The sequence below is a fragment of a genome, unplaced genomic scaffold (genome assembly GCF_019419815.1).
Source record: "Pyrus x bretschneideri cultivar Hongxiangsu unplaced genomic scaffold, Pyrus_bretschneideri_v1 Contig66, whole genome shotgun sequence".
NCBI classification, from domain to species: Eukaryota; Viridiplantae; Streptophyta; class Magnoliopsida; order Rosales; family Rosaceae; genus Pyrus; species Pyrus x bretschneideri.
In genome coordinates, this window is record NW_025999805.1 from 1,835,799 (window position 1) to 1,861,996 (window position 26,198).

At 37.0% G+C, this 26,198-nt stretch overlaps 2 protein-coding genes across 3 annotated transcripts; one reads left to right on the forward strand and one right to left on the reverse strand.

The window, feature by feature from the left end:
* Nucleotides 1–14,086: 14,086 nt before the first annotated feature.
* LOC103966208 (syntaxin-51) lies at nucleotides 14,087–17,612 on the forward strand. Of its 2 annotated transcripts, none has more exons than XM_009379363.3 (6): nucleotides 14,087–14,271; nucleotides 15,244–15,478; nucleotides 16,204–16,409; nucleotides 16,499–16,599; nucleotides 16,726–16,770; nucleotides 17,166–17,612. In XM_009379363.3, exons 2-6 carry the CDS (start codon nucleotides 15,252–15,254, stop codon nucleotides 17,289–17,291), a joined length of 705 nt encoding a protein of 234 aa, XP_009377638.1. In that variant the 5' UTR covers nucleotides 14,087–14,271; nucleotides 15,244–15,251; the 3' UTR covers nucleotides 17,292–17,612. The 2 variants fall into 2 exon arrangements, with proteins under 2 accessions (XP_009377638.1, XP_009377637.1); XM_009379362.3 differs by having other exon boundaries at nucleotides 14,089–14,271; nucleotides 15,247–15,478.
* Nucleotides 17,613–17,709: 97 nt separating this feature from the next.
* On the reverse strand, nucleotides 17,710–22,452 carry LOC103966207 (RNA polymerase sigma factor sigB). The gene is made up of 7 exons (XM_009379360.3): nucleotides 22,027–22,452; nucleotides 21,332–21,522; nucleotides 20,175–20,786; nucleotides 19,151–19,381; nucleotides 18,863–19,003; nucleotides 18,393–18,593; nucleotides 17,710–18,290 (listed from the first exon to the last, which is right to left on the reverse strand). The coding sequence occupies exons 1-7, from the start codon at nucleotides 22,298–22,300 to the stop codon at nucleotides 18,009–18,011; spliced, it is 1,932 nt and encodes a 643-aa protein (XP_009377635.2). The 5' UTR covers nucleotides 22,301–22,452; the 3' UTR covers nucleotides 17,710–18,008.
* Nucleotides 22,453–26,198: the final 3,746 nt, after the last annotated feature.

Here is a 26,198-nt window from a genome sequence, read left to right on the forward strand (position 1 = left end):
CTTAAAGTAGGTCCTAAACAATAGGCCATGCTATGTCCAGGGCCAAATTTCCCATCTAGAATGATGGACATAAAACTTCAAGATACTGATATTATTACTAAGCTAGTGGTTTGGGTGAGATTGTTAAGTGTCTCGGTGCAGTACAAAGAAAAACAAATTATCAGGGACATCACTCAACCAATTGGAAAAGTGATTAGGGTTGATGAAGTAACTTTGGGCCTGAACGGGCTGTTTGTGAATGTTTTGCTGGAGGTGGACTTATGTTTCTCTCTGAAGCGTGTTTTCACGATTATGATTCACCTATTCTAATTAGCTATGAGAAATTATTTGAGGTTTGCTTCTATTGCGGACGAATGTGCCTTGAAGGAAATAGCTGTGCAAAATTTGAGACTGATGATGGTTGCTTCATGATCGATAAAGCTTTTGAGGATGAACCAACTGTTTACCCAGAAGATGTAGTTGTTGATGAAGATATAAAAGCTTGTCTTCAGGATGATGTGATGTTATGTTTTCCTAAGGTTGCTAATGTGGAGGATTATATGGAGTGCGAGGAATCGGGCCAGTAAGTGGAGGTTGGCGGACCGAATGAAGAGGGCTGGACTACGGTCATTCCCAAGTGGAGGATGAGAGGTGAGAAAAAAATTTCTGGTGAAAGCTCAAATGAGGGTAGGTCCTATAAGGAGGTGGCTTCTAGCCCTAAGCCGAGATGGACTCCAAAGGCGGACTTAGTGCATGACTGGAGGAGGGCTAGGAAGGTTAATGAGCATGATAGGCAGGTAAATGCAAATTGTCTAGATTACCGAGACATTGCTAGTGATGACTTCCTTTTTTATGTTAAGTTATCAATGAGTGGTTTTTACCTGACTACCTTGTTTTCGATAATCTTGTTGATATAACTTTTCAATGTGAGTCTTATAAATTCTAGTGGACTTAGACTAGGAAAATTGAATTTTTTTCGATGCCATGTCTATGCTGGAACAAAATCAGGATGTTATGATGCCATATGTGCAAGACAATGAGTCTGGAGCTAGAGAGCACGCTAGGGACTTTGTTGCTGCTTTGCATGCAACTGAGATGACTTCTACAACTACTAGACCTACGGTGGGAATGCTGAGTCCTAGGAAGCGTATCTGAGAAGAAAATGTCGAGGAGGCGGGTCCATCTGCTTATCTTGACAAGTTAGATTAATAAAGGGTATGGTGTGGAACTGTAGGGGTATTGGAAGACCATAGTTCATATCTGATTTCAATTATCTATGTAGTTTGTCTAAGTTAGATTTCTTTTGCTTTGTTGAAACCAAGTCCGCTGTGGAGAAAGCCCCTATTAGTTATTTTGTGAGACAATTTGATCAGTTTTTTGGATGTAACCCCGATGGGAGGTCCGGGGGAGTATTTCTATGTTGGAACTCTAGCATGTTAGATGTTAATGTTATCTCTGCTTTTTCGCGTTTTATTCATGCTTCTATTAAGGATGTGGTGCTGAATGTTGAATTTTTTACTACTTTTGTTTACGTTTACCCTCAAAAAACCTTTCAAGAGAGTATGTGGCAAGAGTTACTTACCCTCAACCCTGGTCATAAGCCTTGGATGATGGTAGGGGATTTTAACTATATCATGAATGCTTAGGAAAAGTGCATTGGGGGAGGGGGCACAATCGAAATAACAATTGCTATATGACAAATTTTGTGAATTTTTTGAACAAAACTGGTCTTATTTCCTTACATGCATCTAGGGTTCCTTTTACTTGGACTAACAACCATAAAGATGAAACTCTCATTTTTGAGAGACTTGATAGAGTAGTAGCACACTCCTACTGGCTTGAAGCCCATCCTAACTATTTCCTTCATAACTATCCTATCCTGGGTTCTGACCATAGTCCTAGTTTCTTGGATAAGGTCAGACCTCGTGTTAGTCAGAAAAGGAAGACCAATAAGTTTGAAGTTATGTGGAATTTACATCCAGATTTTAAAAATTTTGTGAATGAGACTTGGAGCTACGATGAGAGATTATCCCCAATGGACTATTTTAGGGGTTGTTTAGGTAAGTTTTCTTTCCTTGTGAGAAATTGGAATCGTGTGGTGTTTGGGTCAGTTAAAGAAAGAAAACAGAAGCTCCTAAATGATCTTAGCAAAATCCAACAGGAAATTATGTGATTGAATAGCAATGTTAATGTTTATAATACTCTACAGAATAAAATTCAACTACAAATGCAAATAAATGATCAACTTTCTTGAGTTCTCAAGGAGGAAGAAGTAATGTAGGCTCAAAAAGCCAAAGCCAACTGGCTTAAAAATGTGACAAAAATACAAGGTTCTTTCAATTGAGTGCAACAATAAGGAAAAAAAAGGAATGCAATCAACAAAATTCGAGATGGCAATGGATTTTGGTGGTCTAAAGGAGAGGGGACGGAGCAGGTTTTTGTTAATGAATTTAAAATGAGATTTGCACGAGGGAAAAATCCCTCCATTGACCAGATTAAGTTGGTTACCCACATCATTGAACCTTGTATAATAAGTGAACAAAATTGTAAACTAACTGCTATTCCCACGGATAGTGAGATCTAGAATGCTATTAAAAGTATTGGAGCTCTTAAATCCCCAGGTCCTGATGGGATCCATGCTAGCTTTTATCAGGAGTGTTGGAGTATGGTGGGACCTTCTGTGTGCAACATGGTCAAGGATTGTTTTTTTAATTGTACTAACCTTCATTTGATTAACCATACAGATATTGCTTTAATCCCGAAAGTGGAGTTCCCAGAGACTATAAATAATTATCGTCCGATAAGTCTTTGCAATGTGAGCTATAAAATTATAACTAAGGTTTTATGTGCCAAGGTAAAATCCATTATTCCTATTTGCATATCCCCAACCAGGGGAGCGTTTATGCCGGGAAGATTTATTCAAGATAATAATTTAATTGTTCATGAACTATTCACAAGTTCTAACAGGAAGAAGGGAAGAACAAGGGATCTTGCCATTAAGCTTGACTTGGAAAAGGCTTATGATTTACTTAACTGGGATTTTATATCAAGTGTGTTTTGGAAAGTTTTGGATTTTGTCAAGGGTGGGTTAACCTAGTGATGAAGTGTATTTCCTCGGCTTCTTTTTCTATCAATATTAATGGTGAACCGCATGGATATTTTAATGCAAGTAGAGGTATAAGACAAGGTGACCCTCTTTCTCCGTATATTTTCATCCTTTGTATGGAACCTTTAATCAGACAACTAAATGCCTTAGCAACTGTTCCTAAATCTCATATTGGTTTACTCACCTCCCCATTTGGCTATAAAGTTTCAAATCTTATTTTTGCGGATGACTGTCTCATTTTTTATTAAAGCTACTACTAAGGGTGCTAGAAATGCTATGGATGTTCTAAGTTTGCCACTGCTTCGGGGCAGCAAATTAATTTTAATAAATCTTCTCTTTATTTTTCTTCAAATACTAATAACCAAACTAGAAATGAGTTTGTAAATATTCTTCACATTGCATAAATCTACCATTGGAAAATACCTTGGAATTCATAACATTGTTTTTTGGAATGATCATTTGAATGGAAGAGAGCTAATTAGAAGAGTCAAGCAAAAAGTAGCGGGTTGGAAGGCTAATTCTCTAAGGTGGGTAGGCTCACTCTTGTTCAAGCGAACCTCACAGGCATGCCTAATCATATAATGTCTTGTTTCAAGTGCCCTAAGAAGTTAACTAATCAACTAAATAAAGACTCCAGACAATTTTTCTGGGGTAATACTTACAAGTTCAATCCAGTAAGTTGGAAGGAAATCTATAGACCTAAACAAGCAGGTGGCTTAGGTATTAGAAACATTGATCGCTTCAATAGAGCTTGCCTTGCTTAGTTAGGATGGAAAGTTTTATTTGATAAGGATAACTGGTGGGCAAATATAGTTAGAAGGAAATACCTTAGGAATGAGAACTTTTGGATAGTAAAGTTAAGCAACATCATTCAGTTGCTTGAAAAGGAATACTGATCAAGGGATATAATTTCAAAGGGTATGTGATGGGTGGTCGGTGATGGCAAGGACATCTTGTTCTAGACCCATAACTGGATTTTACCTCACCCCATTTTTCATCTTATACCAGAAAACCAATTCCATTGTATTAAGTGGGATATAAAAGTTATTGAGTTTATAGTTAATGGTCAGTGGGATAGAAACAACCTTGAGAATGTTATAAATACTAATATTGTTAATAAGATTTGTGCCATTCCTGTTGCTATTAATAGTACCTCTAACTCTGCTATTTGGGGTCCTAATCCTAATGGAAAGTTTTCAGTAAAATCTGCGACTTGGCTCCAATTCGAGAATTTAAATACATCCCCAACACAAATGTTGATTAATAGGATCTGGAACTAGACTCTACCTCCTAAGGTTAAATTTTTTTTCTGGAGTCTTGTCAAAGAAAGGTTACAAACCAGTAAACGTCTCAGCAAGTTTTTACCCAATGTAACTAATTAATGCCCGATGTGCCATAATCATGAGGAAGACCAGGACCATCTTTTTCTTCACTGCCAGTATGCTTTGCAAGTCTCAACCTGTTCAAATGAACCTTATTTTTGCAATATTGCAAATAATCCTAAGGTAAATGAGTGGCTAAGTACCTTGCCACATGATGGGAAAATTGAAGTTAGCTGTTTAAGTAAAGCTTTGTCCATTTGTTGGCAAATCTGGAATGATAGAAAGGCAAGTCTGTTATTCGCGCCCTGACAATGGCTAAAGAGTACTTTAAAGAGAATACTAGTCATGAAAAGAACCTTGAGGCTAGTTGTCAAGATAATTTGATTAAGTGGCAGCCCTCTCCACCTAATTATGTTAAAATAAACTTTGATGGATCTGTTTCTCACTCTTTGACTGCTGAAGGGTTCGTGGTTAGGAATTGGGATACTAAACCTATCCTTGCTGGGGTGATGAAATTCAGCTATGTAAGTATCAATGTTGCTGACGCTTTGGCTCTCCATAAAGCGTTGATATAAGCAAAGAGAAGGAATTGGAAACATGTCTTGGTGGAAGGCGACTCAAAGCTTGTCTTGGATGCTATTTGTGGAGCTTGTGATGTGCCCTGGAACCTAAAACCTATTATTGAGGACATCAGATGGTGTTCCAACAACTTTCAAGACATTAGATGGAGCCACATCTTCAGGGAGGCAAACTTCGTAGCGGATGCTTTGGTGTCTATTGGTCTTAATAGTTCGAATCTTTGTATTTGGGATGTTTGTCTCCCTATGGATGCTCACCTAGCTTTTCAATTTGACTGTATTAGTACTGGCTGTGTAAGAGGTTTTTCGCTATAATATTTTCTTTTTCTATAAAAAAAAAATAATAATAATAAGAGCCTGAATTAAAAAAAAAAACATTAGTATAACATTACTACAAAATATCAAATGTTCAAGGATATGCAAAATGAGGAAGTTTTTTTAAGGCTATGGAGCATTTCTCAAAAGTCAGAAACATGCCAATGAGACTCAAAGCTTGCACTTTTTTTACAACAAAACCCTTCAATTTTCATCAATCACCAAGGGAAATGGTCTTGGAACTTGGCTTGGTCTATTGTCTTCAAGACTTATATTGATGCCATTTTCAATAAGGCTTTCCATATTAGCACTCTCTTCCACATAAACTAAGTATAGAAAAACCAAACATTATAAACCATCCAAAATCCAACGATGAGGATTTAATATCACGTGATGTAGAAGTGTAAACAGTAAGTGAGATTAAATCTTATGGCTACTATTAGGGGGTGTTTGTTTGACCTCCTTAACTTTCATTGGATTGAACCAGATTAAGTATTAGTGTAATCCTCGTTTGTTTCCATACGGGACTAGTTTTATGGGTGCGTTTGTTGCACCGGACTATCTCGAACTGGACTAGCTTCAGAAACTAAGCTGGACTGGCTTAAACTAGACTAAGTTGGACTGATTTAGTGAAACATTTGGTACAATGCCGGACTAAGAAGTAGGATAATTTTTTTTTTTAAAAAAAAGACCCGTGATATATAAGAAAATGTCCATATTATTTGCCTCAACTTCAATTTCAACCAACATCAGAAGTTCAACCAAATTTTCCAGTTCTCAAATCCAACACCAAAGTAGTAAAAACCAATCAAATTTTCAACCAAAATTAACAAGTATATGCACTACAATTACATAATTCAATCGAGTAAGCAAGTAACCATGTTTTCATTTTCTATATCAAAGCAGATCCAACTGATAGTCAAATATGATATCACCAACAAAAACTTCATATGGGTTTCAAACATAATCCAAAAAATCAACCATGGTGTTGGGCTATTCCCAGAAACCAATTAAACCTGCAGATATATGAGCTTGGAGTCAATGCATGGCCGCCAACGTTGAAGAAGCTCTCATGGTCGCCAACGTATTTGGTGTGACAAAGGAAAAGAATCCCACTCAATCCAAGCTCATTCATCACCCAATTGGTTCATCAAAGTCATCATCCAGAATCCACCATTAGCTCAACGACTAAGAAAATTAAAAATCACCCAACAAAGCTTTTCAGAGCAAAAATCATACAAAATTATAGAAATTGAAATTCACAGAAATTGATATAAAAAATCATACCACAGCCAAATAATTTCTCTAACCTAAAAAATCATAGAGAAATTGAAATTCACAATCATAGCACATCCAAATCAAATTCAAGTGCAAAAATTGAAACTGTATTCTAAAAAGAGAAACGCTCTCACTAGGAGTTGCTTCACAGCCATGACAATTGCGACGAAGAAGAAGATGACTGAAAAGGCGTAGTCGACGACGTAATCGGTGGAGATGACGCAGTCGTTGAGGTAATCGACTAAGATGAAGCAGTTGACGAGTTCGTCGTCGGAGATAAACTGTGCCCGAAGCCTGTGCCGTCGAAAAATCGAGGTCAAGGAGGTGAATCTAGCAGGATGAAGGGAAGTGCTTAGCTAGTCCAATGGATTTTGAAAGGACTCGTTAAGCCCAGCTAGCGACGCATTTAATGAACATGAGTCTCAGCTAATCTGAGTAAAGAGTACTTTAAAGAGAATACCAGTCATGAAAAGAACCTGAGAGTGGTTGTTAAGATAATTTGATTAAGTGGCAGAGCCCCATCCACCTAATTATGTTAAAATAAACTTTGATGGATCTGTTTCTCACTCTTTGGCTGGTGAAGGGTTCGTGGTTAGGAATTGGGATAGTAAACCTATCCTTGCTGGTGCGATGAAATCTGGCTCTGTGAGCATCAATGTTGCTGAGGCTTTAGCTCTCCGTGAAGCGTTGATCTGAGCAAAGAGAAAGAATTGGAAACATATCTTGGTGGAAGACGACTCAAAGCTTGTCTTGGATGCTATTTGTGGGGTTTGTGATGTGCCTTGGAACCTAAAACCTATTACTGAGAACATCAGGTTGTGTGCCAACAACTTTCAAGATATTAGATGGAGCACATCTTCGGGGAGGCAAATTTCGTAATGGATGCTTTGGCGTCTACTGGCCTTAATAGTTCGAATCTTTGTATTTGGGATGTTTATCTCCCTGTGGATGCTCACCTGGATTTTCAATTTAACTGTATTAATACTGGTTGTGTAAGAGGTTTTTCGCTATAATATTTTATTTTTCCATAAAAAAAAAAGATTAACAAGAGCCTAAATTAAAAAAAAAAAAAAAAAAAACAAAAACAAAAAGAACATTAGTATAACATTACTACAAAATACCAAATGTTCAAGGATATGCAAAATGGGGGAGGTTTTTTTAAGGCTGCGGAGCATTTCTCAAAAGTTAGAAACATGCCAATGAGACTCAAAGCTTGCACTTTTTTTTACAACAAAACCCTTCAATTTTCATCAATCACCAAGGGAAATTGACACACCCCGATCGAGATCAGGGTATGCTGGCCGTCACGTGAAAGTGACGTAACCATGTGCACAGTGCGAAAGCTAATAAAATAGTAAGTAAATAGTACGAATAAATAAAAACTAGCATACATAAGGTAATAGCACAAGTGCTAGCGTAAGTGAGACATAAGTTCAGAGCAGTAAGCCTAAAGCAGTCCAAAGAAAACGACGCAACAACAGTACACCCGAAGGTGGTCCTACACTGGTGATCGCCTGTTAGAAATGCCGGGAAAGCCCTCTGGGAAACCACCAACCTGCTAGACCGTTACAACCTGGAGGGGCGCAAAACAAAAGCGTGAGTGGGCAAAAACAAAGCTTTTCGAAAACCATTTAACAAATAAGTTCTAACCCCTCGCCGTAAAACCTGTATACTTCCCAGAAAATAAACATACGTACGTATATATAGATATGCCAATCATGCTCAAGAATATGCCATGTCGGAACCTCAGGATGAAATGCAAGTGCTCAGATATCAATCATATCAATAATATATAATCTGGCAGCCGGAGTCACCTAACGTGACCTGTACGGCTGCATCTAGAGCTCAAATCTCAATATCAATAACTAAACATGCCCACGAGTCGGAACCACCTAAAGTGGTCTGTACGACAGGCCTGAGTGTAATATATATAAACGCTCTAATGCTACGATCACGTGAAGGCTGTGGGAATAATCGCGGGTCACCTACGAGTCGGAACCACCTAATGTGGTCTGTACGACAGGACTGTGCACCTAACTTGGATCCAAGCTGAGCGTGTGGTGCGGGAGGTGAACATCACGTGAAGGACTGTGCCCTACTCTGGGCGGGAGCACTAACACCGGGGGTGCAGGTTATGAGCTCTCTAAACATCTTGAATCGCTACTGAATGTAAACATGAATAACACTTACCTGGCACTTATGTGCGTCCGCAGCACCCAATATGCGTATGTATATATATACAACTATTAATGCAACTAACGATGCATAAATAACGATAATCTAATGCATGGCATATGGTAAATGACAATTCAAATCAATTTCTTGGAAAATATAAGTATATAGGTATATACGGAAAACAAAAAGCCCACTCACTGGTAAGTGGAAGGGTCGTAGCCCCCCTGTCTCGAGTGACCACGCTCGTCCTCGGGGTACGTCTCACCTATATGCGAAATAACTATAAAAACGTTAATTTTAAAGCACATAACCAACCTTTCGAAATAACTTCTCATACATTGCTCAATTGGGGTGTATGAATACACCAACGTGATCTACTCAACCTCAGGAACATCCCCATATTTTTAAAATAATTTTTCACCGCCGCACGCGCCCCCACGCGCCGGCCACGCGCAGGCACATGCCTGGCACGCTGACGACATCAATTGACGCCGTAGGGAATATTCCGTCAGTTTTAACAGATTCCGTCAACGGTGTCAGGAATATTCTGTAAGACTTGACGGAATATTCCGTCATCTTCTCCGGCGCCGGAAAACTGGGAAAATTTTAAAACGTCCTATCTTCTTCGTTTTTCAACCAAATTTTACGAAATTGGTACCAAAATGAAGCTTACAACGAGAGGAACACAATCATACCACTTTCAAGCACCAAAAACCACTAAATCTCACCTGGAAAATCACCCCAACTCCGGCCAACTTCGAAACTCGTGATCCCGACGTCCAAAACCTTCAAACGAACCACCCCGAGCCTCCTAGGGACCTCACCAAGCTACCTACAAGCTGGAAATGGTATGGTTGGACTCCTACAAGCCTCACGAGCTCGAATATGGTCTTGGTTTCCTCGATCTGTGGAAGTTTAATGGGTTTTGGGTGTGCGTCCGTACGTTTTCAAAGGAAAGGGAAGGAATGGGGACTCGGGACAGTGCAGGAAACAGGAGGAAAAGGCTGTGGTGTGTGGGAAGGTGTGTGTGGCTTCAAACATGCCAACCAAAACTCAAAAACAACAAATAAACGTAAAGAAATCGAACTAGGGGCAAAACTGTCTTTTCACGCGTACGTTTTTAAAATTCCCGGGACCGGCTGTCACAGAAATGGTATTGGAACTTGGCTTGGTCTATTGTCTTCAAGACTTATATTGATGACATTTTCAATAAGGCTTTCCATATTAGCACTCTCTTCCACATAAACTAAGCATAGAAAAACCAAACATTAAAACCATCCAAAATCCAACGATGAGGATTTAATATCGTGTGATGTAGAAGTGTAAACAGTAAGTGAGATTAAATATTATGGCTACTATTATAGTAACATTTTTTTAATAGTTTATAACTAATGTAGAAGTGTGAAAAATATAAAAAAAATAATAATAATATACACTCACACACAAGTACTCGTAATGACAAGCTCTGCAACTTTTGTGAAGAGGTCAACTCTGAAATTCGCTACTATAATCCCATAAATTATAGATTTAAATTTAACTTTTGACTGTCGTTAATGTTTATGTTTTATTCTTCTCACTGAATTTCGTTTTTCAAATTTTCTTTTTTGAAAATATGATATTTTGCTGATATAGAAAGATGAATGGTTCAGGTAGTTGATATCACGTTCATATTTTTATGATTAGTGGACATATTGCTCAAAGTGTATAAAAACATATTACTTGGAGTTTATAAGTTCTCTAGAAACTACATAATATCGACACATATTTCAGTTAATCATAAACATCAGAATGTGATATCAACGATCCGAACCGTTTATTTTTTTGCATTCGCTAAAAGAATCATGTTTTCAAAAAAGAAAGTTTGAAAAATGAAACCAGTGAGAAAAATAGAGCGTAAACGACAAACGATGGTTAAATATAAATCTAGGGTTTATGGATTATGGTGTCGGATTTCGAAGTTGAAACCTTCACGAAAGATGTAAAACTTGTACATTAATTATTATGAATTTTTATTTATTTTACACTCAAACAAAAAAAAAAAAAAACGAAATTTACGACGGTTTGAAGGGTCATAAAAACTCAATCCATACCAAAACTGAAAACACCACTGTTTTACTGTTCATAAGAACAGTGTCCTTCCAGTTTTATTCCCGATTGGTTTATTTGATTTAATTTTTTTCCACTACCAAAATATACCAATGACATCTGGCATTGCACCCACAAACTCACAATCACTGCCACCAGTGCTCTTTGTTTCTACAATTCAATTTCCTCCCTTTCCAAGACTCGGTTTAGTTTATGCAATCCAATTTCCTCCATTTCCCTTTAACGAGAAATTTGAAACTCAGAACCCAAAACTTGCTCATATGTCGCTCTTGTGTTGGCCCGCCGATTTCCTTTTCACCATGACCTTTGCTGCAATCTCGCCACCTCCCCTTTTCCCCTGCTTCCGACGTCGTCCCTTTATTGGGTAAGCTCTGAAACCTTTGTAGAGCTCATGCGTGTTGTGTTGATTTCAGATTTTCGCTATCAATCACTCAATTTTCCACAAAACATTATTTTTGCATTTTCCTGAAGAATTTATTGTCTAATTTGGATTGAAGGAAAAAGATGGTAATTTGGTTTAGCCACCACTCCATGTATTTTATTGAAATTTTTTGTGTCTAATTAGAAAAACCAAGCAAAAACCTTTGCTTTTTAGCAAAACCCATGTCCTTAAATGTCCAAAATTTTGCATGACTTGCAGCAAAAATATGGTAATATTTGAAAGACTCTGAATTGCTAATAGATTCACTTTGTTTGGTATTTTCAGAAATTCGAGTCGTTGGAGGAAGAAGTTGGTTGCTTGACATTTTGAGGTACACCCTGATATTTATTCAAAGCCTAATTAGTTATTTACGTTTATAATTTATCTCTAAAAGCCTTCATGCTTGGATTTTTAAATATCTTAGTAATTACCTGTGGTGGTGTGGTCTGATAGTTTACCTGACTTAGTTGATAACTTTTGATGACTCGAGATGCAGGAACAGAGCCAGAAATTTCTTCTAGTGGGGGGCAGCCGAAAATAACTAAGAAAACCCTATTACAGTATGATTATACGCATTATGATATTAATGATAGTTTCAAATGATGATGTATCACAATTCCAATGTTACAAATTTTTAATATAGTAGTGGAAAGTGGCAAAGTGATGAGAAAAATATATGAACATAATAGGCGGAAGAGGGTTTTTTCGGTTTGAATGACAGAACAAGAGCACTATTACTCGTATAATATTTGATATGGAGGATAAGTATAATGAACGTATATTGGATATTAGATTTTCTTCAAAGATAACCCGTGTATATTATATAATTGTAGTATGCAACTAAATAAACGAATTACTTGAATGGAGGCATCTGCACCCAGTGAACTCCATCCATGTCGAGTCGTGAAAACCAATTTTTAGATATTTGATTAGAGTCCAACTTTGCATGCAGGGTCATCCCAGAAAGTGTAATCTACAGTTATGGAACTATCCTGCTGGACCTTTTGAGTGGAAAACATATTCCTCCAAGCCATGATGCGGACTTACATGCCTTGAACCTTTACATTATTCTTCTTTCAAGGATTCTTTTTATCTCTTCCCTGTGAATTCATTGACATTAATTTCCTAATTTTCTACTGTCTTGGTGCATGATCTTAGGATTCCAAATTTAGGCTCGAATTATGTTTTGGGATCCTCCTACTTTAATTTTCATTAGCATTCTGCGAAGCTCCGATCATTTTGAATGTTTTTGTCTTCATTGTATACAATATGTATTTATGTCCTCCACTTGATTTATTATTTTGACATGGTTCGTATTATTGATATCTCAAATTGGACTCCATGAACGGTATAAGTTCATTATGTTTGTTTACTCAAAACGTTACTTCTATGTTGAATATTTTCGTCTTTTATGAATCTTCCTGAGCTCAGATTGCATTAAACTCAAACTTTTTTAGGAATACAAATCTTTTGTTTACTGCTTTCAAAGATATGAGGATTGTTTAATGGATTATTGCATCTTCAGGCACTGGACTTGATAAGGAGAAAGAATGTATTATTGTTGATGGATTCATCATTGAAGGGCGGTATGCAAATGATGATGCCACAGAATTGGTTGAACTTGCTTCCAAATGTCTTCAGTTTGAGGCCTAGGGATAAAGGAGATGTTAGGTTTCTTCTCACAGCCATTGCACCGCTTCGAAAACAGAAATAGGTTTTGTGTTATCCTCAAGTCATCAGTTTGCTGTTTCTTTGTTTCGTGTGATACATAGTCCCTCCCATTGTTCATATTGGTTGGTTAAGATGGCATCTCATGTTTTAATGGGCCTCCAGAAAAAGCACTATTGTGGTTCAACCATGCTTTATCCTCTCGGAAAGGCCTCTGCCACCTATTTTGTTCCTTATTGTAAACACTATTGTATATATATTTAGAACTTTCAACATGTTTTTTTTTAGTTTTAAAACCCGCAGCATTACGCGGGCAATTTTTGCTAGTCTAAACTATATAACAATTGTGTAAGTAAAGAGGGCGCAATCACAAACGTTTATATATTCTTTCACATTATTCAACTTGGACATTAATTATAATTTTTATTTTTTTTATTTTTTTAATTTGAACTCCGCCTAAAAACACTATTAATGAGGGTTTGTAGGGTTTAAAAATTCAAACGACGATGTACCCATCGTCAAAGAGCAAAGGATGTGATCACGAGTGTTTGTGTATTTTTTCACATTTTCACAATTGTAAATAAATTATTACAATTTTTTTTATGTGCTTTGGTATTTTAAATTGCTTTGTATTTTTAATGGGCTTTGGAAATTTTTAATTCCACTTATTTGAGATTATACTATGGCTATTGTAGTAACTAGCAAAGTTTTTATAGTATTTCAAAATTATCAAACTAACTTTTTTCTTAACCAATTGATACGGGTTATCCATGTGTAAACTCGTTAAGAAATTTACGATCCAATTAGTTATCGAGTCGACCCAAAATTCGTTATTTTTTGTATAGTGTTAACGAGGTCGTGTAAGAAATTAACAACTCTAAGATCGATGTAGCCACTTAGTAGTATGGTCTAGTGATATTTCTCTTCACTTGTAAGCCAGAAGATTTATGTTCGATTCTTGTCAAATGAGAATTTAAATCATATTATCGCTAACTTATTATGATGTTAAATTCATTTTCTCTTTTTTAATATAAATAATATGGTTTGTTAAAAAAAAAAAAAAAAAATTGCACGGATTGTAAAGTTGATTATTAATGCGCATTCATACGGAAACAGACAAAAATTGTTGCGCTTTCTCTCTCTCTCTCTCTCTCATTGGCTGTTGTTTCCTTCTGTACGAAGTAGGAAAGGAAGGCTGCAGGCTGTCCTCTGCGAGTGCGATACCTTCCTTCCTTCCTCCCTCGTTCCCGTTTGTTGCCGTCTGCGTCTACGTTCTCCATCGCCCACTCCGATTGTAATCAAAATTAAACAAGATCAATTAAGGTAATGCATTCCTTAACTATTCATTATCATAAACATACATCTCTCTCTTTCTCTCATTACTACATACTTAATTATATTGTAATTCATTGGTCATGCATCGTTTGCTCTTCTTTCGGTCTACAATTGGCAATTTGGAACCTTTTGTCGACTACATCTAATTTCTAAATAATTCTTGATGATTATTGTCATTGGGATTTTTTTTTTTTTTTTATCGAGGAAGCGATATTCTAATTAATCTATTTTAAAATACGGAGAGGGAGAGGCGAAGACCAAGTTTCTCTAATTAATTTGGCTACGTCCATTTTTGCAAGAGGTTAGAATTTGTTATTGGGATCTTTAGAACCCTGCTATGTGTAGAATTATATGAGAAATGAGCGAAAAGCCCATTTCCAACTACATCGATATTGTCCAAACTTGTTAATTATCACTTGCACAATCCGTCAAGGGTTGAGGTTTATCACAAAAGTCCTCGATTTTAGTTGGAGTGTGGTTTTGATATTTAAACTCTTTTTTTCTCATAGATACGGTCGATGTGAGATATTTCAACAGTCTGCTCCCCTAAATCCAATCTGAGCTTTAATAATTCCCAAATACTCTTCAGATAGTTTGTTGTTGCTTGTTGGTTAAGTTATAGCTGCTCTCAGTCAGGGTCAGCATATGAGTTAACATATTCACTAGATTGTTTGCTGTACACTAAATTAAATAATTTCTTACCTGTTCTTGCTTAATTACATGCTAATGTCATTTATCTGGTTTAATGACTTCAACCAGGTATTTTAATTAATGTTTAATTGCATTGCTAATCTGCTAGCTGCTACGTATATAGCAGATTCGCAATGCAATTGCAAAGTATAATTAGTTGTATTTTTTATCTCACCCAGATGATCATAATTTTGTTTCCAAGTGAAGTAGTTTTGCTTTACGTATTGTGATTTGTGTATGAATCAAGTATCAAGATATTGTTTTTTCTAGCAGTAGCAATGGCATCGCCTGACTCGTGGATGCGAGAATTCAATGATGCTTCAAAGCTTGCTGATGAAATCAATGGCATGATTTCCGGAAGGAGTTCGTTGCCAGTGTCACCCTCTGGACCAGAAACACAACGTCATATGTCTGCAACTCGAAGAAAGGTTACGATACTAAGGACAAAGCTTGAGACTTTGCACTCACTCCTGTCTAAGCTTCCCACCAAGCAGAAGGAGTCAATGTGAGTAATATTCGAATTCACTTACACTATCTGTCCGCCCGCTCTCATACAAAAGAAAGACGTTGTTAGTAGTGGCATTAAGTACTCCATACCTAATTTCATAGGGAACCTTAGGGTGGTTCAGTTTTAGTGTACCTTATTACATCCAACGGGGTTAAATCAGACAAACTTCAAACTTAAATCCTATGTGAAGTTTCTAAATATTAAGCAGTGTCAAACTTGCTAGTTTTACGCTCCAATCAATTAAACCTTCCCCATCATGCAGTCTGAAGTAGCAAAATATTGAACTTTTAGTGTACATCCATGTTCCAAAGAATTATTGTCTGACCAGGTACGGCTTCAGAATGCTTCTTCATTCGAACAAATCAAACCACAGCCTTAGACTATACCATCAATGCTGTTGCACAACTTCTTTCATCGGCACATTTCTTTCCTAATGTTTCTCTAGCTAGCCAGTATTATTCACTGAACTGCCCAACTATCTGTTGCCATTAACATCTGTCACACACTTTCTTTGAGTAAAACTTCGAAGCGAAGAATTAGCAGGGTGTTCTTTGTCCTCTTTTTCTACTAAATTGTGTCGAAATGTATGGTTGGTATCGAATTTCAGAGTCATGAGATTAGTTAGGATTGCTTAACTTTTTGGGTTTTGTTTTGCTCATATTACTTTATTTTAGCTGGTTATCACTCTAAATACAAATTTTAATAGCTGTTGTGATAAACAGAACAGGAAAAGAAATGAATCGTCGCAAAGATATGCTCGCAAGTTTGAGTTCTAAAGCTGATCAAATGGCTACTACTCTCAACATGTCTAGTCTTGCTAACAGAAATAACTTGCTTGGCCCTGATAAGAAGATGGATGACATAATGAGCAGAACAACTGGTTTAGACAACCATGGTCTTGTTGGCTTTCAACGACAAATCATTAAAGGCATGTGCTTGTAAATTGTATGATTATTAGTTTCTCCACCATGTGATTTAGTCTGTGACTAATTGTAAAACGTTTTACGTTCCTAGCAGAACAAGATGAAGGCCTTGACAAATTGGAGGAGACGGTTATTAGTACCAAACACATTGCGTTGGCAGTCAACGAGGAACTTGATCTGCACACGAGGCTTCTGGTTTGCTCTTTTGCTGATTTCTTCTCCACTTTACTTTATTACTGTTCCTTTCATGTTCAACCAGAATTGCACAGAGGATAGCTGCAGTTTTTTTTACTGTCCGTTCCTTGCTTCCACAATGTGCAGGATAATCTGGACCAGCAGGTGGAATCAACAAATTCGAACCTACAGGTTGAATCATTACAGTTATTGCATGCTTATCTAGTTTGAATTTCACCGGATCGCACCCGCATTCACGCACCCATACACTATTCGTTATGCTCACTTCTTCCAGGCATAGAAACTAGAAAGTGCCACCCTAAATCTCAAATCTCTTTTCAAACAGAAGAGAACATGTTCTAAAAGAATGACTGTAGTCGTATTGTGCTGAGAAAATGCAGTATTCACCTAGTATTTGAGCTGCCTTGTTTTAATGTATATGCATAGCTTAGCTAGTGCTTAACAAGTTGTGTGGATATTGGATGATTTTTCGTATGTTTGTGATCGATTTACCCTTTTAAGCTGTCAGTTTAATTTATTCTACCTCTCCGTTATGCTCAATTGACGCGAGTTTGTTCTTGAAACAGCGGGTGCAAAAGAAATTGGCAGTACTGAACAAACGCAACAAAGGTGGTTGTTCTTGCTTGATCCTACTGGTCATTGGAGTTGTGATTTTGATAATTGTCACCTGGGCATTGATTAAGTACTTGTAGCAGTAACGGGAAACTTTGCCAATGCTCGAGTTTTCGAGCTAGATGTGATGCTAGTTAACTCGTAATCGAACGGTTGGAGAGTGAGAAACTCATGTCATTGATATATAAGTATGTGTCAAATTCTCAACCAGAACTTTTGGTTGAATGATACATGTCTATTCATATTGGCTTTGCTGTATTTAGAGGGATTACTATTTGAAAGTGAGATAAACTCCACTTCTTGTCCATGTTGTAACTTCTACCATCGGAAGTTGAGGCCTTAAGCCCCCCCGTTTGGCATAGAAGATTAGATTGGAATGGATAACCTTCAAATTCAAGGTATATTGACAGTTAAGGACAATGATTTTGCATTTTGAGATGATTATAAGGGGATTTTGACATGAAGGAAGTAATATATTTGCAGAAAGAATGCCGGGACTAGAGTTCAAATCAAGCGAAAATAGTGCTTGACATACGAGCTTCTTGACGATTGTTCATATGAATTTACTTTTAATTACTTTGATACATTAAAAGAATTTGAAATGCGTCATCCAAATATTCTGTTTCTAACTTTCTATGCACAAATATTCTCTCGTGTTACAAGAGTGAAAAGAGTAGATTTCCGGTTGGCGACATGAAAATCGAAGCCATAATATAGATGAAAATGAAGATGCGCCGGATGAACCTCAAATGAACTAGTTACTAAATTTGCAATTTAACCACCATATTGACATCGGCCTATGAAACCACGTACTGCTGTAAATGTTTCGTTCTTTTCTTGTTCTTCAGTTTTCGGAATGCACATGACTCTATTTGTCTAATTCTCTCTCTACTAACTCCCATCAGCTCCCCTATCTCTTGCAGTGTCTTCATCCTTCCATCCTCCAATCCAAACCTCCATCTGACAACCTGCTTCTCTCTAGTATTGAGACTATCTAGTACCTTCTCCAAATCCTGCTTCATAAATTTTTTCATCAGCAGATCTTCTGCTGTTTCTGCGTCTGGATCTGAGATTACTTCCTGTGAAGAACGACATGTAATCATCAGGAAAGGAACACACAAAAGGTGACCAAAATGTTGGATAAAAATTGCCATTTCATTGGATGTAGAGATAGGACAGACCGAAGGTTTTAGATTCTGGTTGATTCCAATTTTCTGCTCCAGAGATCTAGGGGCTTTTGGAGTCAGTAATACAGCAGAAAGCCTTTTCATCGACAGCCCTGTTGCCTCTGCAACTTCTTCATCATTAGGATGTCTTCCATTTAAACTGTACAGTTGCTTTTTAGCCTCTCTAACTCTATATGTCGCCTCCACCATGTGAAACTGTTTTACCAAAATAATACAAATGCAAAGAGTATTAAAAATATGAAGCACAAGGATACACAGATTCAGCAGGAATGTGAATCATAACAATGATCCTCCCCGCCTCAAAATCAATTTCAGTCTCTGTATTCATGTTTCAAGAAGAGAAAAAAATTGGATTCTGCCATGTGTTGGTCCAGTAAAATGGGGTCCCAACCATTCAAACCTCAAGAGCCATGATACGAAATAGGAACCACAGGTAAAAATAAATATATGAAGGTAAAACTCACGGGTAAGCGAATTGTTCTGGACTGGTCAGACAGAGATTTTCGAACAGCCTGTTTAATCCACCAGTGTGCATAGGTTGAGAACTTAAAACCCTTTGAAGCGTCAAATTTCTCTGCACCTCTTACAAGGCCTCGACATCCTTCCTGAAAGTCAATAACCAAGAATAAGTATTCAAAGGCAGCAAGACTTTAAGGAAATAGGTTTTTCATCCTTCAGGATAAGTACTTTCATACGAAAAGCAAATATATATATATATATATATATATTTAATAACAAAGATAAAATCATACCTGCACAAGATCTTGAAGATTCATCCCAGCTCCCTGATAATTTTTTGCAATTGATATTACAAGCCTTATGTTGCTCTTGATCATTTTGTCTTTGCACAGAATACCATAGTTTACACGCTTCCTCAAAGTCTTCTGATCAACTCCTGCAGCTGCAGCCCATTGTGCAATGGTGGGCTGACCACCACATCTTTGTGCAAGGTCCTCATGCAGCTTTTCCAGTTTCAGTAGTTCCTGAAATATATAGCAATATTAAGGCATCAGAAATCAGACTAAAGAGAAATAAATACAATACTCACATTAACTCCAAATACTAGAAACTCTTGTCTATTTACTTCTACTTGTACAATATTACAATGACTTCACTATTCCCCTACTTTTACTTGTACTCCATTACCACCTCTGCATGCATTTAACTTTCTAGGACTGAACAATTTTCTCGAAATTTTCCCCGTTTTCATCCATGACATGATAACATACTATATCAATCAAAATCCATGCGCAATTCTTATCCAACGCTTCCCAGTAAAAGCCTTATACAATTATACTCTTCGAATTTAATTCCATGAAGTAAATGAACTGGCAAAATAACTTCTCAAGTGTTGGCCATAAACAATTTTAGCGAATCTATCAATAGATTCAATATCAACCCATGAGTAGTATGTTTTAGCCTCTGTGATAGCCCACATAATTTAGACATCAAGTATACTTAACCCATGAAAGGATATTGTGTGCATGGTTCATTTTTAAATCACTGCAAAATGGAAGTATATTTGTGAGTAGTTCAGTGAAGGATCTTCTTTACAGTATTGAACTTTCTCATGGTTATCAGTGAGGATGTGACCTATCAGCTACAAAAAGGGTAAATAAACCTTTTCATTCATTTTTTTTATTTTTATAATTTGTTATTTATATTTTCTGAGGGTGCAGGGGTGCAGTATCAATCAAGATTGCAAGCAAGGAGTAATTGAAAGATTTCATAAGCATCAAGGTAGATTCAAAACTCTCATGATGACACTAGTAGTACCTGGATTCCTTCAGAAAACTCAATTTCTTCGTTTGCAGTAAGCAGGCGAGAAGTGTGGGTAGTTGATCTCAAATAACGCAATGGATCTGAGTGGTCTATTTCTTGTACCGAAGAACGCTTTTTTCTAGTGGCTGAACCAGACTTCACGGACACAACACTTGCAGCAGCCTTTTCTGCTGCTTTTGCTCTTCTAGCCTTCCTTTCCGTTTGACGACTCGATTTTGCAGTTATACCCTTGGAAAGTTGCTCCTGCAGAAGTTCAAATTCTTCATTTGTTTGCTCCACTTCTTCCAACTCTTTTATTGCAGATTGAATGAAATGATCTTCCACAAATGCAGTTTCAGCTCCCATGGAAGCTCCTACTCTAGAAACCTGTTCGGTTTCCATATGCTGAGCCCAATTGAAATGCAAAGCTTTAGTCTCTGGAGAAATTGGAGATGAACTTTCTGGTTTAGCAGAGTGATTAGTGCTACTGCTAACCAGCATAGCCACATCCTTTGCAACCTTCAGAGCCGCTTTTGCAAGAGTGACAGCTTCGGCGGCAGCAGCTTCTATTACAGCCTCTTCACTCGTGAGAAGAGTTTCTGTAGCTAAAGTTGCTCCAAAATTCGCCTGATGAGAAACATCCAAGTTAACTAGAGTTGTAAGCTCAACGTCTTTCATACATACAGAAAAATTAAATTGGGAAAGAAAATACCTGGAATCCTAAACTCTAAACCCGACAATAGAGCATGAGATCAGAATTTATAATTGCAGTATGCTATGAACAAGTGAAGGTGGCTAGGCCACAGCATCTAAAACATGCTCAAAAACCATCTGAAAACCTAACCAGAATCCATTCAAACTTTTAGAACGGTTTGTGTTATTTATTTGAATGAATGCAAACCTAGTTTGTGTAAGTTATCTATTACCCAAGAATCATGCAAATCCGGCAGGCATTTAAAAAAACATTCTCAATTTGGTCACAAGCTCAATGATAATCAAAACAAACTACCTAAATGTGTGCACCTCTGCACTTAAATATGATGACCAAGAACAAAACTAAATAGATAAATAAATTGGGGAAGCCTTACACCCGGGAGTGACAACTTTAAAGTAAAGATAATATATGAAAAATATGCACTGAAGAGACTCAATTATCAATTAGTAACCATTACCTCAGTCAGAGGACCGATTGCCCCTGTGTATGTCCACGGTCTACTTGAAGCCAGAGAATCAGAATTAACTTCTAAAGACGGTAATCTGAGCCTCTCCAAATCAAGCACTGTAGTTGTTGCTGTTGATGTTGAATGCGATGTAGTGGATAAGATATATTGTGCCCGGAAACACAGAGGATCTCTAGTTTTAGCTGCATATTTCAACCAATAAAATCATAAGGAAAAGTTGCATTCCGTTTAAATATCACAGAAAAGAAAAAACAAATCAAATTTTCTCGTCTCCAGCTCCAACTAATAAGCCAGAGGATGGTCAATGGGTGACCATGGAAACTCCATATGTCACCATCATCATCATCACCAACACAAACACCACCACTCACCACCACAATTAACACATATCTAACACTTAAAAGTGCGTTGCCACTTAGCTAAATGGGTACCCACTGACCATCCCTAGCAGGGCCTTCCACGACAACATGTTTGGTATAGAGCATCCAACAAAAGTATAAATATTCAACAAAAATTCATTACAAATATACACACACATCCTTATGTGACTCATAATATTACATGAACTATTGATTCGATTGTAAAACACCAACTTCGCAGAGGTGATAGAGTAGAGCAAAGAGCAATCAGAATGAAATGGGCAAAAAGGTAACGAGAATGCAGAAGGTAATTCAAAGGAATGAAACCTTGGAAGCTACTGTGTTTCAAAAATTCATCAAAGAAAAGAGTGCGTGGGGTCCTGAGGACTGTGAGCTTGGTGGCCATGACTCCTCCTCCAATGGCGGCGGCGCTCCTCTTCTGCTTCTTCTTATTCTTCTGGTCATTTGCTGGGTGAGCCCCAACGAGTGGGAGTGGGAGTTGGGTGAGAAATGAGGCATTGGGAAGGGCGTGTATGTGGGAATTACAGAATCCAACGGCTACGGATGATGAGGATGATGATGAAACTGATAGGATTGACATGTCCTTCTTCTTCTTCTTCTTCTTCTACATCTAACGCTTCAAAGGCATTGGCATGGATGCGAGAGACTCACAGAGAGAGCGGTTTTCTTATCCTCAAGGATTTGGAGTTTTGGACCACCCAAACCCAAAACTAAAGAACAGGCTCCTTCTATCAATTCATTTTTTCAAGAGAACTGATAGGGCCCAGGAATGTTTTATATTATTGTCATAAAAATTGGTCAAAAAGATCAAGTAGCAGAAAGTTTACGAAGAGTCTCACTTTTGAGAGAGTTTCTTTGCATTTTTTTTTTAATTTGACCAAATCCTATATATTTATTTTTTTCTTTTTTTTCTTTCTTTACACGATTTTTTTTTTTAATCAAACGATATTATCTACACTAAGTAGAGGGGTTGGGCTAAGCCTCATAGTAGGCTAGTAATAATGCGGTTCAAATTCGTCTTTGGCTAGAATCAAACCTAAAACCTCTTACTTACAAGTGAAAAGAATACTACTAGACCGTAGTACTACGGGTTAGTTTGGTATTGATGTGATGTGAGAATTAGCAGCTGTGAAACAAAGCAGTAAAGTGTCTAGTAAACTTTTCTGTAAAAGTACTTTTAGCAATAAAAAAAAAAAAAAAAAAAAAAAAAGCAGTGTTACAGTGTTTGGTAAATTTTTATGTAAAACAGTTGTGATTGTGTAAAATAACCAACAAGTGTCTAATACTGGATGTGCTATTAATTTATTTTTTTAACAAATAAAGGTCAATTACTAAATATATCTTTTTAAAATATTTATAAACTTATCTCAAATATTAATTAGTACGACAAGTTACTTCAAAATATAGAAATATAGATTGAATAGTTAGGATTCATTAGTACAATATTGTTTATGTATTTGAAAGTAGTCTAATTAGATGCATTCATCAAACTTGCCATTATTCTATTTCATAATGCTTCTTTCTCATGTGATCCTTCCACTGCTTTCTTCAAAAAAGTCACTGGATCATCAAAAATGATAATCACATTTAGAATACTTTCGTATATAGTTATGAAGAGCTGTTGTAGCAATGACAATTTTCACTTGCTTATTCAGCAGGTAATTAGGCATATCCCTTAAAAATGCTCATTTTTCTTCCATACCCCAAATGTTTGTCCAATGATGCTCCTAAGAGAAGAATGCATATGGTTGAATACCTTTTTATGACCCATTGATTGAAAAACTCTTGTATCATGTGCAGTGTCTTCCCATCCGGCACAAGCAAATGTAAGTTGTATGTCAAAATTACATACAGCCATAACATTTTGAGTCGACCTTCCTTTCCCACCAATGTATGGAACTTGATCCAGATGTGGTATTGAAGCCTTAAGTTTCTCAATCTATGGCACCAATACAATCCTAAAAAAAATAACATAAAGAAAGCCATCAAAACTACACTTATAGTTTGCAAAGAATTTTGAAGAAGAGTCAAATTGACTGCAAATTGAATCAATCTGTAGTGAAGTGAAATTCTCAGCTAGTTTAAATTCCAAAAGGGTAGGAGTATAGAAAACTATAGGACCTTAGATATGCATAACCTCATGTAACAACCTGTTCCTAATTTTATGATTTTATTAATTTTGAAAAAGTGAATTGACGAAAATGCCCCTAGAGGCGAGATTATTGAGTTTCATTGACCGTCATTTCGTGACGTATACGAGCTATTATTTTACCGTATTCTCAAATTTCTCGACGGTACGAATGTATAGACGCAAGCAGAATTGAATTCGGAGTTACGACGAAGATTTCATAGATGTACGAAGGTGATGGGTAATTTAGTAAATTCACTATTTTTGGATGAATTGTCTCTCACTATTTTATTAATTTTTATTGAGAGTTTTTTTATGCCAACAAGGCCCATGCCCATTTCTCCCGTGTTCCCATTTTTCCTAAACCACCACTCATTTGCTGCCACCTCACCCAACTCTTGCTCTTTTCCTATCTCTACAACCACCGACGTCGAGACTAGAGCACCACCACCATACAATCACATTTCTGACGAGCACCGTAACCCCCACACTCCCTCATCCAGCAGAAACCTCTTTCGACGCGCTGATTCTGAATTTGTGCTCCATTTTCTCAAATTTAATCATTTTAGTTAAGTTTTACTAATGGCTCCCAATATTATACTTAGGTGCGATTACTCATCGAGACTCTGGCTTTCCTAGTCGAACGGCTGCGACCTTGGAAGTATCTATGAGTGGGTCTTTTCTTTTGTATAGTAGATATATAATTGGAGTTTCCATACATAGATTAATAATGCATTTTTTAAGCGATGCCATAATTAAATTGACGTTATAAGAATTGTTACGATAGGGAAAACTGTGAGATTTTTATGAATCCTATGGGATGCACAGGTATGCATATTATTACGGGATGCTTTATTTATATTTATGGTAGTGAATAGTATTATGTCGACGTAAATTATTGATTTACCGCTGTATGATTTTATTTACATTATCCACTCATCGTAGCTGCACTGGAGTTAGTACTCACCCGGGCCAGAGATAGTTTTTCGTGTGTATATTCACATCGCACCGTACGTTCACTTTGGATCCATTGTAGGTGCCAGTCATGTCCTGGATTGCTATGGGCAATTAGGACTCATATGTGATGCGCATAGTGCCAGTTTACACGTGATTGTAGTACTAGAGCATAAATCATTATTACACTCAGTCATGTTCATGTCAGATTACCTCTGCATGAACTCGTGTGTCAGCATATGTCAATGAGCACTTGATATGATATGTTTGTTTTTGAGAGATTTTGTGATTACCAGATATTAGGTGTTTATTTCGAAATATTGTGAAGTATTGCATTCTCCACAGTAAGTATTTTCATACTATATGTAGTATATATATTTTGAAAACTATACTTGTTTTACGGCGAAGGGTTATTATGTTTTCAAAAAAGTTTTTACAAAGCTTTATTTTTAGGCCCATTCACCCTTGTTTTTCACCCCTCCATGTTTTAGTCATAGTGTTCGCCGATCGACGAGGATTCTTGGCAAATCTTGGTTTGGGAGATTACTTTCGATGGTATAATTCACATCCTACTTCTACTGTACTTTACTTATGCTCTAACATCACGTGTGAAATGGGTTCATTCCCGCACTTTTAGGTTTAAATTCATTCACATTTTCCACATCACTACACTTTATGGCTTGTCACCCTTATAGTGTCGGCCAACATAAGTCCATTAAGAGTCCAGGTGGACATTCCAGATCGAGGTGTGTCACTCACCTTTCTAGCCACAAGACATGAAAATATATAGGACCTTAGATACTAACTAAAACGGAATTAAGAATGGAAATATATAGGACCTTATATATGCATAATCTCATCTTTCCAGCCACAAGACATGGAAATATAAAGGAATTAAAAATATATAGGACCTTAGACATGCTTATCTCATCTTTCCAGCCACAAGACATGCATAGTCTCTCTACAACAACTCTTTCCCCTTTATAAACAAACCCTAAATTCACAGAGAAAATAATGACAACCAACAAAATTAATCTGAAAAAATAATCAATTTATAGAGCAATAACATCACATCAATTGTCCAAAGAAAAGTTAAACTTTTTTTTTTTAAAGCTAAAAGCTTTTCCCTGCTCGCCGACGCCATCCCTCCAAACCTCCTTCCCCAAGTTCTTTTTCCGACATCATCCTAGACCTCCCTCCCCAATTTCTTTTGCCAACACCATCCCAGACCTCATTCCCTTCTTTCACAGACTCTAACATCCCCAAATTTAAAAACCAAAACACATAAATAATGAAATTTATGAGAATAGAAGTTTAATAGAGGAAGGACGCCGAGCTGAGATGACACAACTTGGAGAACGAGATAGATCGGTGGGAGGAGACGCCCTTTTCAGAT